General features: G+C 40.1%; 1 protein-coding gene across 2 annotated transcripts in view; it reads left to right on the top strand.

Moving 5' to 3' along the window:
- LOC143299979 (monoglyceride lipase-like) overlaps positions 1 to 12758 on the top strand; it is a 30533-nt gene that overhangs the window by 8104 nt on the left and 9671 nt on the right. The window contains exons 2-6 of one of the 2 annotated variants that reach the window (XM_076613537.1): positions 972 to 1078; positions 2810 to 2946; positions 4933 to 5077; positions 8642 to 8731; positions 12347 to 12399. In XM_076613537.1, the coding sequence (XP_076469652.1) occupies positions 1070 to 1078; positions 2810 to 2946; positions 4933 to 5077; positions 8642 to 8731; positions 12347 to 12399 (434 nt within the window). In that variant the 5' untranslated portion in view covers positions 972 to 1069. The remainder of the gene's footprint in view (positions 1 to 971; positions 1079 to 2809; positions 2947 to 4932; positions 5078 to 8641; positions 8732 to 12346; positions 12400 to 12758) is intronic. The other variant, XM_076613536.1, reaches the window with a different exon arrangement.

Genomic DNA, 12758 nt, shown 5'->3' with positions numbered 1-12758 from the left:
TTGTTTGTGTATGGGTGGATACTGGAGAGAGAGAGAGAATATTGCACATTTATTATTTATACTAATGTATAATGAGGAGGAGGAGGATGAACGTGCTGATGTGGATGTCCGTTTCGATCTAGGACTACACGACAAGGCTGTATACATGTACCCTGTGCTTCCTTTCATTATGTGTCACCCATGGCATTGGCTTCAGCCAGTCTGAAGAGAAGACACAGAGCACCTGCAGTATTGGTCAGGACATTTGACATCCTGCACCATGGTGTCAGATAATATTGACATCAGAGTTGAAGGTTCAGTGCAAAATAGATGCTGTTATGATGATGATGATGATTATTATTCAGCTCATTGTCTCACTAGTGAAGAAGGAATATCAACAAGCACAAAAAACGGGGTTAGTGTTGGGGGGAGGGGGAAGGTTATCGGACCTTTAAGTTTAACCTTCTGTTTTAATTGTGGAGTGGAGTGTTTGCCTGGTGGTAACACATCTGCCTAGATATTGAGAAAATCTGACCTTATGGGATCGAACCCCATACTCATCAGTATTTTTCTCCCCCTCCACTAGACTTTGAATGGTGGTCTGGATGCTAGTCATTCAGATGAAACTATAAACCAAGGTCCAGTGTGCAGCATGCACTTAGCACACGTCAAAAGAACCCATGACAACAAATGTGTTGTCCCAGGCAAAATTCACTCTAATATATACTTGTGTATGTATACGCATAATAGAAATCCTGACTGAATCACACAGGAAACAAATGATGAGTGCTCAAAGGCAGCTGCCAGAGGGCTCTACCCAGGTGGTCAGACTTTTGTGCAAATGACTGTGTGTGTAAAACGCTTAGAGCTTGGTCTCTGATGACAGTGTGTTTGTAAAGCGCTAATTTAGTCCTTGGTCTCTGACAGAAGACAGGCACTATATAAGCAGTGAAGTGTCAGTGATATCAATAGAAACATGATTATTCTGGCAGGGCGCTGGTCTTGATCATCCATGGTGTGTCAGAGCACTGTCTGTGGTACACACCACTGGCCCTCAGGCTGAAAGAGGTCGGCTGCTACGTCTTTTCGCATGATCATGGTAGGTTTTCCCTGTGGGGCTTTTGAGTGTTGGAATTTTGTTTGGTTGAGGTTCCTGCCTTGCTGTTTTTGTTTTTCTGTTTCGCAGTCCATTCCTGTCTCTCTTTTTTTTTTTTTTTTTTTTTTCCGCTCTGCTCTCTTTTTTTCCCTCATAGTTTGTCTGTCTGTCTACGTCCGTCTGTCTCACTCTGACAGTTTATCCCTCTCCCTCTCTCTCATTCTCTCTCTCTGTCTGTCTCTCAGTCTCTCTCTCTCTCCCAGTTTATCTATTTCTCTCTGTCTCTCTCTCACTCTGGCTGGCTGGGTCACTCACTCTGTATGTTGATCTCTTTTTGTTCATGTCTTAGTCTGTGTCCCTTTCTCAGCCCTCACCTTCTTTTTCATTTCCTCTCTCTTCCTCCCTCTTCTGTCTCACACTTACAATTCTGTGTTGTTTTGTGTGTGATGTGTATAGTGTTTGTGCATGCATCAGAGTATACATGTATAGAGTGTTTGTGTATATGCACATGATTTATATGTGTGCGTTGTGTAGACATGTTCATGTGTACGTGTGTGTTTCTGTGTGTCAAAAAAAAAAAAAAAAAAAAAAAATTACATGACTCATTTTTCATGTGTGCTGAGTTTGCATGTGCAGCAGCTGTAATGCTAACTGAATTTGGAGCTGTACATTCATACCGAAGCTAAGATCTTTCTTTCAATTCCACGGGCAGGGGGTGGGGGCTCGGGGGGCTGGGGTGGGGGTGGGGTGGGGGTTAATAAAAAAATAGCTGTTCATCTTTTTACACCTGCTGACACACGTTTGAACTACAGATGAGATGGTAACACCTTAGACAAGTGCTTGCAAATGTAGCAGCTGAGTTACCAGTGAAACGTGTTGGATAATGATACTGAACTAAGCACTAGCCATAATCTGTGTTGCTGATTTTTAATATATATTTTTAAGATAAGGTGTTGTTGTTTTTCCTTTATTTTGTGTGTGTGTGTGTGAGGGGGAAGGTGTGTGTGTGTGTGTGTGTGTGTGTGTGTGTGTGTGTGTGTGTGTGTGTGTGTGTGTGATAGTGAGTGTGTGTGTCTGTGTATGGTACAGTGTCAGATGTATTGAGTGTGTGTGTGTGTGTGTGTGTGTGTGCACGCTTAGTCACTGACACATGTATACCATTTGTCTTGCTTGTAAGTTTTGATGATAATTGCCTGAGTTGTTAATGTTTTTTAGAACATTTTTTTCTCCATATATTGATGTTAATTGTTAGCATTATGAGCCTCTGTGCTAAGGTGGTAGAGCGCATTATAAACACCCATTATAATAATTTAAATTCTTCTTCTTCTTCTGTGTGGTTGCAACTCCCATGTTCACTCGTGTGTACACAAGTGGCCTTTTATGTGTATGACTGTTTTTACCCTGCCATGTAGGCAGCCATACTCCATTTTCGGGAGTGTGCATGCTGAGAATGTTCTTGTTTCCATAACCCACTGAACGCTGAATTGGATTACAGGGTCTTTAATGTGTGTATTTGATCTTCTGCTTGCGTGTAAACATGAAGGGGGTTCAGGCACAAGGAGGTCTGCACATATGTTGACCTGGGAGATCGGAAAAATTCCCACCCTTTACCCACCAGGCGCCGGTACCGAGATTCAAACCCGGGACCCTCAGATTGAAAGCCCAAGGCTTTAACCACTCGGCTGTTGTGCCTGTCATAATTTATATAAATGTTTGTTGTTGATTGTTGAACAGTGGGTCACGGCCAGAGTGAAGGGGACCGAGTCCACGTGGAAGACTTCCATGAGTATGTGCGTGACTCCTTCCATCACTTTGACATGGTGGCTGAGCGCTTCCCTCACCTCCCCAAGTTTGTCCTTGGACACTCCATGGTGAGCCCTCACACACCCCTCTTTTTCTTTTTGACTCACTTGTGTAAACAAAGTGAGTCTATGTTTTAACCCAGTGTTCGGTTGTGTGTGTGTCCGTGTGTCTGTGTGTCCGTGGTAAACTTTAACATTGACATTTTCTCTGCAAATACTTTATCAGTTGACACCAAATTTGGCATAAAAATAGGAAAAATTCAGTTCTTTCTGGTCATCTTGTTTAAAACAATATTGCACCTCTGGGATGGGCACAAAAAAAAATAAAAAAGAAGCCTAATTATATGCAAACTGCATTTACTGTTATATTTATATTTTTTGTATTCTCTAAACTTGGCACTTTGACCTCTTATTCTGACACAACAACTAGAGGAGTCATTATTATCATTTTTTGTTCAAACAGGAACTTCTTTTGCTAAGCATGGAATATTTATTTATTTTGCAAACGTTTTGGTGCAGATAGTAAAAAAGGGAAATTACTCTGTAATTAATGCTTGGGGACGTAATTTATCACAAGTGAGTCTTGAAGGCCTTGCCTCTCTTGTTTTCTTTCTTCTTTTTTTTTTTTTTTTTTTTTTTTTTGCTGTCCCACCATCTGCACTTTGGAGGAAGGTGGTAGAATGATTAAGACACTCAGCTGCCAATACAGAGAGTCTGTGAGAGTGTGGGTTCGAATCCCGCTCTCGCCCTTTCTCCCAAGTTTGACTGGAAAATCAAATTGAGTGTCTAGTCTTTTGGATGAGATGATAAACTGATGTCCCATGTGCAGCACACACTTGGCGCACTGAAAAAGAACCCATGGCAATGAGAGTGTTGTCCTATGGCAAAATTATGTAAAAAGAAATCCACTCTGATAGGTACACAAATATGTAAGCATGGACTCAAGGCCTGACAGGCGCATGTTTGGGAAGAATTGCTGCTAGAATCTTCCCTCAGGTCACTTTTCTGAAGTTGGATACAAGCAATATGAGTCTGCTGTGGTATAGTGATTGCATACATATAAATGTGTGTGTGTGTGTGTTTGTGTGTGTGAATCTGAAAATAGTAATAGTACAAACAAGTAGCTGTTACAGATGCATTTGGAAATTGAGGGAAGCATGGTATTGTGTGACATGATACGATGTAACATGGCATAACACAATATGATCCCCAATAATAATATATGACATAATGATCATATATTATCTGCCCCTTCTTATGTCTGTGAGTGGCTCCCTTCTCCTCTACACCCCATCTCGTTCTGTACTATTAGCTTCAGATCCACTCTGTGTCTGGGTTCTCAGATTCAAACACTCCACAGTCAACCGCCACCCTTTTTCTGTCTCTGGACCTGACACTTGGAACGATCTTCCTCTGTCATTTTGTCAGATCTCTGCACTCAGCTTCTTAATATCTGGCTATAAAACCTACCTCTTTCCAAATGAAGCTATCACCCCTCCCCTCCTTCTTTCCAATCTACAGCTTCTCTAGTTGGTTTAAAAAAAAAAAAAAAAAAAAATTACATGTGCTTTTTTAAGTTCTGTCTTTTGCCCTCTTGAGTCAAGAGTTGTGCTTGCATGTGAATGAACGAGTGTGAAAGCACTTTGACTTGTCTCTGCACAAGGTTTAGTGTTTTAGGAATATCTTTATTGTTATTGTATCATGATTTGATCTGATCTGGAACATAACCTATTCCAGGCTTGAAAATTTTTTTTTTTATCATGATCTTTTTTAGGCTACATTGATTTCACATCAGTTTATAATATATACATATATACACACACACATATATATATATATATATATATATATATGTGTGTGTGTGTGTGTGTGTGTGTGTGTGTGTTGTTTTAGTCTATTGACAATTAAAGTTGGTTTTATTTGACAAGTTTTAATCTCTTTTCATGGTGTGCCTGATCATATAATGTGTGTGTTTATAACAAGGCTTTGACTGCACAAATAAATGTCCATGTGGATTAATAAACTATTTTTGATTTGATTTGATGCACGATGCAGCGCTTCTCTGCATTGTGGGACTTGTTGTCCACAGGGTGGTGCCATCAGCATTGTGGCCGCCATGGAAAGGCCAGACTACTTTGCTGGCATGGTTCTGATTGCACCAGCTGTGATGGCAGACCCAAACTCTGTCACTCCTCTCAGGGTCAGTATGTCATGTCATCTTCTTTTTTGCTGTGGATTATTCCTCTCTCCTCACTGGAAGAAAAGAAGATAATAGTGATATGAACAGCGGTAACGTATTGTGTAAGGGGTTATCTCTCTCGGGATGATGGGCTCTGATCAAGGCCCTACTGTTCACAAATATTTCAGACAAAAGAGCCTGATCAGGGCTATGTAACACTCTGAATTCAAACTGTTTCAAACTCATTGTGCTCTCCGGGATTCATTCCTAAGTCATCCGTGTGTGCAGATTTCGAACAAAAATGATGGATACTTTCATCATCTCACTGGAAGATAGCATAAGAAGGGAGGAAATTATATATTTTGCCCTCAGCTAATCATTGTTTATTGATTAGTTTGGAAAATTTCAATTCGTGACTTCTAATATTTGTTTTTCATTGATTGTTTTATACAAATAGATTGTGGGGAAAATCAGGGGAGCAAACTGGCAGTACAAAATGAGTTAAATGTGTGTCATCATGAAGAGATGACCAAAGACAATTCCCAGTTTTAACTCTCTCCATACAAACGGCGAAAGAGACGACGTTAACAGTGTTTCAGCCCAATTACCATCATCAAAATATTGCAAGCGGAAGGCTCTTATACTGAAGAGGTGAATGTTGACAAAGAATACCACAATTCTGACGACGGAAGCTAAAGGTTGGGTCTTTCAGACACCCACAGGACATCTGAGGGGTCTGTGTAGAGGAGAAGAGAGGACTGGCCGTACTGAATGAGTTAAACTGGACGATAAAGATGTATTGTTGTTGTTAAACAAGACTTTCTTACTGCTTAAATGAGATTTTGAGTTAAAGACCTGTGGTTTGTCAAAAGAAATGATGCCTTCTCACTGCCCATCTCATTCCACATTTGTGGGCTTTTGAAGGGAGGTTATATACTAAGGGAGGTCACTAGCTGCAACTAATTTTGATTTCTCCACCTGGGCAGAGTCGTATTTTGCACAGGACAGGAATTATACCCCTGCTGAAGTCTGCTCCAGTGAGTCATGGTAACTATGTTAGATTAAATGCGGTGGAATTTCACTTGTGTGATGTTTTAAGTGTTTTTAATCTTGGCCTTTTTGGCAACCATCCTTTATTTTTTTATGGGGGAAGATAGACACATGTTTGCTGAGTGTGTTTCTGTTTTTATGACTCAACAAACATTGACAGGCTCAGATGTGTAATGTGTGAATTTGATCTTTTTGTGCAGTTACACATACTAGGAGTTGAGGAACTAGAATAGAGGGGTCTGTTAATCCTGGAAGGGCTGTCACACTGGTGGCCACACTGCAGCATTACATATATACCCCACCCCCTCCCTGCACTCCCCCCTCCCTGGTGGTATCACTGCAGTGTTAGATTACCCCACCCCTCCTGGTGGTATCACTGCAGTGTTAGATAGATTACCCCACCCCTCCTGGTGGTATCACTGCAGTGTTAGATAGATTACCCCACCCCTCCTGGTGGTATCACTGCAGTGTTAGATAGATTACCCCACCCCTCCTGGTGGTATCACTGCACTATTAGATAGATTACCCCATCCCAACCCCTCCTGGTGGTATCACTGCAGTGTTAGATAGATTACCCCACCCCTCCTGGTGGTATCACTGCAGTGTTAGATAGATTACCCCACCCCTCATGGTGGTATCACTGCAGTATTAGATAGATTACCCCACCCCTCCTGGTGGTATCACTGCAGTGTTAGATAGATTACCCCACCCCTCCTGGTGGTATCACTGCAGTGTTAGATTACCCCACCCCTCAAGGTGGTATCACTGCAGTGTTAGATAGATTACCCCACCCTCCTGGTGGTATTACTGCACTATTAGATAGATTACCCCACCCCTCAAGGTGGTATCACTGCAGTGTAAGATAGATTACCCCACCCCTCCTGGTGGTATCACTGCACTATTAGATAGATTACCCCACCCCTCATGGTGGTATCACTGCAGTATTAGATAGATTACCCCACCCCTCCTGGTGGTATTACTGCAGTATTAGATAGATTACCCCACCCCTCCTGGTGGTATCACTGCAGTGTTAGATAGATTACCCCACCCCTCCTGGTGGTATCACTGCAGTATTAGATAGATTACCCCTCCCCTCATGGTGGTATCACTGCAGTGTTAGATTACCCCACCCCTCCTGATGGTATCACTGCAGTGTTAGATAGATTACCCCACCTCTCCTGGTGGTATTACTGCACTATTAGATTACCCCATCCCAACCCCTCCTGGTGGTATCACTGCAGTGTTAGATAGATTACCCCACCCCTCATGGTGGTATCACTGCAGTATTAGATAGATTACCCCACCCCTCCTGGTGGTATCACTGCAGTGTTAGATAGATTACCCCACCCCTCCTGGTGGTATCACTGCAGTATTTGATAGATTACCGCACCCTTCCTGGTGGTATTACTGCACTATTAGATTACCCCATCCCAACCCCTCCTGGTGGTATCACTGCAGTGTTAGATAGATTACCCCACCCCTCCTGGTGGTATCACTGCAGTGTTAGATAGATTACCCCACCCCTCCTGGTGGTATCACTGCAGTGTTAGATAGATTACCCCACCCCTCATGGTGGTATCACTGCAGTATTAGATTAACTCCCACCTCCTTATGGCATCACTCCAGTGCTAGATTAACCCCCCCCAGCCCCCCTCCCACCCTACACACACATACACACTCGCATCTCCTATGACCTCAACCCCTAAGCACCCCTCCCCAGCCCCCACATCCCTCATCTCCCTTTGTTGTGCCTGTCAGTGAAATAATCTGAGGAGGGTGTCAAAGTATAAGAAACAAGAGAGGCAAGGCCTTCAAGACTCACTTTTGATACACTTAAAAAAAAAATCCAAGCTTTTTATGTATTGAGTATAATTTCAAAATGTAATGTTTAAGATGAGAAAGATCAGTTTAAAGCAAATTAAGTCCCCTAGCTTTAATTACAGAGTAATTTCCCTTTTTTACTATCTGCACCAAAACGTTTGCAAAATAAATAAAACTTTCCATGCTTAGCAAAAGAAGTTCCTGTTTGAACATAAAATGATAATAATGACTGCTCTTGTTGTTGGGTCAGAATATCAGATCAAAGTTCTGTTTGAACATAAAATGATAATAATGACTGCTCTTGTTGTTGGGTCAGAATATCAGATCAAAGTGCTAAGTTTAGAGAATACAAAAGATATAAATATAACAGTAAATGCAGTTTGCATATAATTAGGCTTCATTTTTATTTTTTTTGTGCCCATCCCAGAGGTGCAATATTGTTTTAAACAAGATGACCGGAAAGAACTGAATTTTTCCTATTTTTATGCCTAATTTGGTGTCAACTGACAAAGTATTTGCAGAGAAAATGTCAATGTTAAAGTTTACCACGGACACACAGACACACAGACACACGGACACACACACACACACACAGACAACCGAACACCGGGTTAAAACATAAACTCACTTTGTTTACACAAGTGAGTCAAAAACAACAACAACAACAAGAAACACAACTTTTTCTAATCAGTTGATTGTTTTTATCTGTCACAGGTATTTTTGGGAAGAATTGCTGCTAGAATCTGCCCTCAGATCACTGTTCTGAAGTTGGATACAAGCAATATGAGTCGTGATCCTGCTGTGGTATAGTGACTGCATGCGTCTCTGTTTTGCTAACCTTTGTAGTGGTGGTGATGGCGGCAGTGACATAAGCGGCTTCTGCTTGCTGCATTAACTGCGAATATGAGTCATGATTTGCTGTAGTATAGTGACTGCATGCGTCTCTGTTTTGGTAACATGTGTTATGGCAGTGATGTTAGCTTTGATGTGGCTTTTCCATACGGCATTAACATACATGGTATGTGTGTTGCACAGTTTCTGTGTACCACTGTCTGTGAGGATCTGTTTGTTATCTTTCCCTTCCATCTACCGGTAATCCAGGTGTTGATTCAGTTGTTGGTTTTTGAGACTGTTTTCTGAATTTTCCCCTTCGTGTGTGTGCTTGCACATGTGACTGCTTGTGAGAGAGACAGAGGATGGGGTGTGAGTTGGTGCATGTGTATGACGGTGATTTTTTCTCGCTAGCAATGAGGGATCTAAACCCCAAATTTCTTTTAAAGACAACATCAACATTGTCCAGACTGAAACTTGCAGGGAAAGGCGACAACATCTTCATGAACCATAAGACCAAGCACCTGTGTGTACCATTGTATTCCTTCGCCCTTTATGCGTTCGAGACATGGGCCCTCAAAGTGGATTTGGAAAAAGGAGAAACTAAGACTTAGAAAGAGACAATGATGCCACCAGCAGAAGGATTTGGGCCATTGAAGAAGAAAGAAAAAAAAACACTTTTCTGTAAAATAAAAACATTTCTTGCTTTCGAGTTCAGGCATGCCATTAACTGCATCCATTTCTGTCATTGATGTTTTTTCCAGCTATACATGGCTGCTCAGCTAGCAAGTCTTTTCCCCCAGCTGCGGCTGGCATGGTTGAAGCCACAGATTAACACCAGATGTCATCTGATGGTGTGGTTTTTAGTGAATTGGCCCCCAGTACTTTTCCTCTCCACTTCAACGTTTCCCCTCTCCATCCACTGCCATTAGCCCTGCCCCTCATCTGTCCCTGAGTGTATAAACGTGAGGAACACAGCCAGTGTCATGAAGTGTAGCTTGTCCATGCCTTTTCCCTGCGTTGGTCATTCTACCTGCATGCGCTGAAGATGTATTGTATTGATCTTTTTTGTCACAGCAGATTCCTCTGTGTGAAATTCGGGCTGCTCTTCCCAGGGAGAGCGTGTCGCTACACTGAGAGTACCACCCTTTTTTTTTCTGCCTGCACGTTGATTTGTTTTTCCAATGGAAGTGGATTTTTCTAAACAGTTTTGCCAGGGACAGCCCTTTTGTTGCTGTGGGTTCTTCTATGTGCGCTAAGTGCATGCTGCACACAAGACCTCAGTTTATTGTCTCGTCTGAATGACTAGCATCGATACCACCACTCAAGGTCTAGTGGAGGGGGGAGAAAATGCTGGTGACTGTGGGATTCAAACCAGTACGCTCAGATTCTCTCGCTGCCTAGGCAGACGCATTATGTCTAGGCCAACACTCCACATTGCAGCAGTTTGCAGCACTACCTTCGTTTTTATTTCCTTCTTTCAGCTTCCCAAAGTGTCTCTTTCCAAGAGTTCACAAGCACCATGTTTTTTACATGAATCTTTCTCTAATTTCCCATTACACCTGTCATGAATTTATAAGAACCATTATTGGTGCATATGTATCCATAAAAAAGCCATGCTATGGAAGTCTCACAAATTATACAAGCAGTTTCATCACTACGTTGTATAGTTTTTAAGCATTGTTATTCTTGTTATTGCTGTTTTATTATTGCCTTTCTTTCATTGAGGATGGGATAAATGCGCTAGCTCTGTGGTGGACTTGCTACTGGGTCTTGCAGTAATTATGTGTGGAAAATGTGATTGCATGCATGTTTGTGTGTGTGTGTGTGTGTGTGTGTGTGTGTGTGTGGAAACAGTTGTCTAAATATGTCCATTTGTTTTTTTTAATATCTGAAGCCGCATTTGCTTTACCTTCCTTTGATGTTTTGTATTGGCATACAGTTCCTCCTTTTCTTATCTTTGTATACTGTGTATAATCCTTTCGTTCATAAGGTTTGGGTGCAGTACGAACTGTGTCAATTTTGTAGTTATTCATAATGTTTGTGTGGTTTGCTTGCTTACCGTCGTTTTGTATTCTTGTTCCGTATCATTTATGCTACTTGCATTGTTAAATGCACTTCATTTCACCCTCCTTCTACCTGGTTTCCGACAATTTACCATTCAAACCTCCACCTCCTTCCTTTTCTTCCTATTAAATGATAACATTCAAATGTGAAAAGGACGTGCAGCCAACAGCTGCTTTCATCATGGAGACTGAGATGTCCATCTTACAAAGGAGAAGAAGAAGAAGAAGAAGAAGAATACTTTAACAGCATTTCTATAATCACCAGTATGAGTAACAGGACGTCCAACAAAATTCCATGCCACTTTATGAATACATGTTCTTCTTCTTCTTGTTCTTCTTCAACTTCGTTTTATTAATTAATCATCTGTCTTTTTGCCACTGTCATTTTAATGGGATATTGATGTTTAATTTGCTGACTTTTTTTTTCTTTTTTTTTTTTAGCTAGTTTTATCATTGACTTTTTTGTTGTTGTTTTTTTTAGCTAGTTTTATCATTGACTTAAAAAATTTTTTTTTTTTTTTATATTTTAGCTAGTTTTATCATTGACTTTTTCTTTTTCTTCTTTTTTCTTTTTTTAATTTTTTTTTAGCTAGTTTTATCATTGACTTTTTCTTTTTCTTTCTTTTTTTTAAATTTTTTTTTAGCTAGTTTTATCAGACTTTTTTTTTTTTTTTTTTTTTTTAAGCTAGTTTTATCATTGACTTTTTAAAAATTTTTATTTTTATTTTTTATTTTTTAGCTAGTATTATCATTTACTTTAAAAATTTTTTTTAATTTTAGCTAGTTTTATCATTGACTTTTTTTTTTTTCTTTTTTAGCTAGTTTTATCATTAACTTTTTTTTTGAATATATTTTTTAAAACTAGTTTTATCATTGACTTTTTTTCTTTCTTTTTTTTTTTTTTTAGTTTTATCATTGACTTTTTTTTCTTTTTTCTTTTTTTTTAGCTAGTTTTATCATTTTTATTCACTTAGGTGTTTTCTTTCCTCTGATTTCATGTTATTTTGGTTTTGTGTTTGTTTGTTTGTGTGTGTGTGTGTGTGTGTGTGTGTGTGTGTGTGTGTGTGTGTGTGTGTGTGTGTGTGTGTGTGTGTGTGTGTGTGTGTGTGTGTACAGTCACCAGTATGTGTAACAGGAAGTCAAACAAAATTTCATGACACTTTATCAATGCACATTCTTCTTTTCCTACTTCTTATGATTGGTTAGATAAATTGTTATTGTTTTTTGTTTTTTTTTGCATAGTTGTTGCCACTGTCATTCTTATGGGATATTGATGTGTAGTTTGTTGACTATTTCTTAGTTAGTTTTATTGTATTTATTCATTTAGATGTTTTCTTTCTACTGATTTCATATCATTTTAGTTTTTTGTTTATAGGTGTGTGTGTCAGTGTGTGTGTCAGTGTGTGTGTGTGTGTGTGCATGTGTGTGTGTGTGTGATGAATAAAGATGTATTTTTTGTATTGTATTGCATTGTAATTTGTATTGTACTGTGTTGTTCAGTTCACTAGTATTGCATCAACAGGTGTCACGATACCTGGCTGACCCTCTGGTGTATCAAGGAGGTCTGAAGGCCAGGTGAGTATATTCATTCACCACAAAAGTAATGGTAGTCTTTCGGTCACCTTTTGCATATTGTTGTTAGTGTTCTTGAGACTGTTGTTGATGTTGTTGTTATAGTTGTTGATGTTGTCATTATTGTTGATATTATAGTTGTCCTTATTGTTGTTGTTATGTTGGATGAACAGAGAAAAACAAAAAAAGCAGAAGGGGTTGGGGGAGTGTGTGTGTGTGTGTGTGTGTGTGTGTGTGTGTGTGTGTGTGTGTGTGTGTGTGTGTGTGTGTGTGTGACACATCACATCAGTGTGGGGAAGGGAAGGATCAGAAACTGCTGGGTCAGCAGATGTACCTGTCATTATTCTGTTTTTATTGACTGC

Source organism: Babylonia areolata, chromosome 25 (assembly GCF_041734735.1).
Source record: "Babylonia areolata isolate BAREFJ2019XMU chromosome 25, ASM4173473v1, whole genome shotgun sequence".
Lineage (NCBI taxonomy): Eukaryota > Metazoa > Mollusca > Gastropoda > Neogastropoda > Buccinidae > Babylonia > Babylonia areolata.
This window is presented reverse-complemented; position numbering and strand designations above follow the sequence as displayed.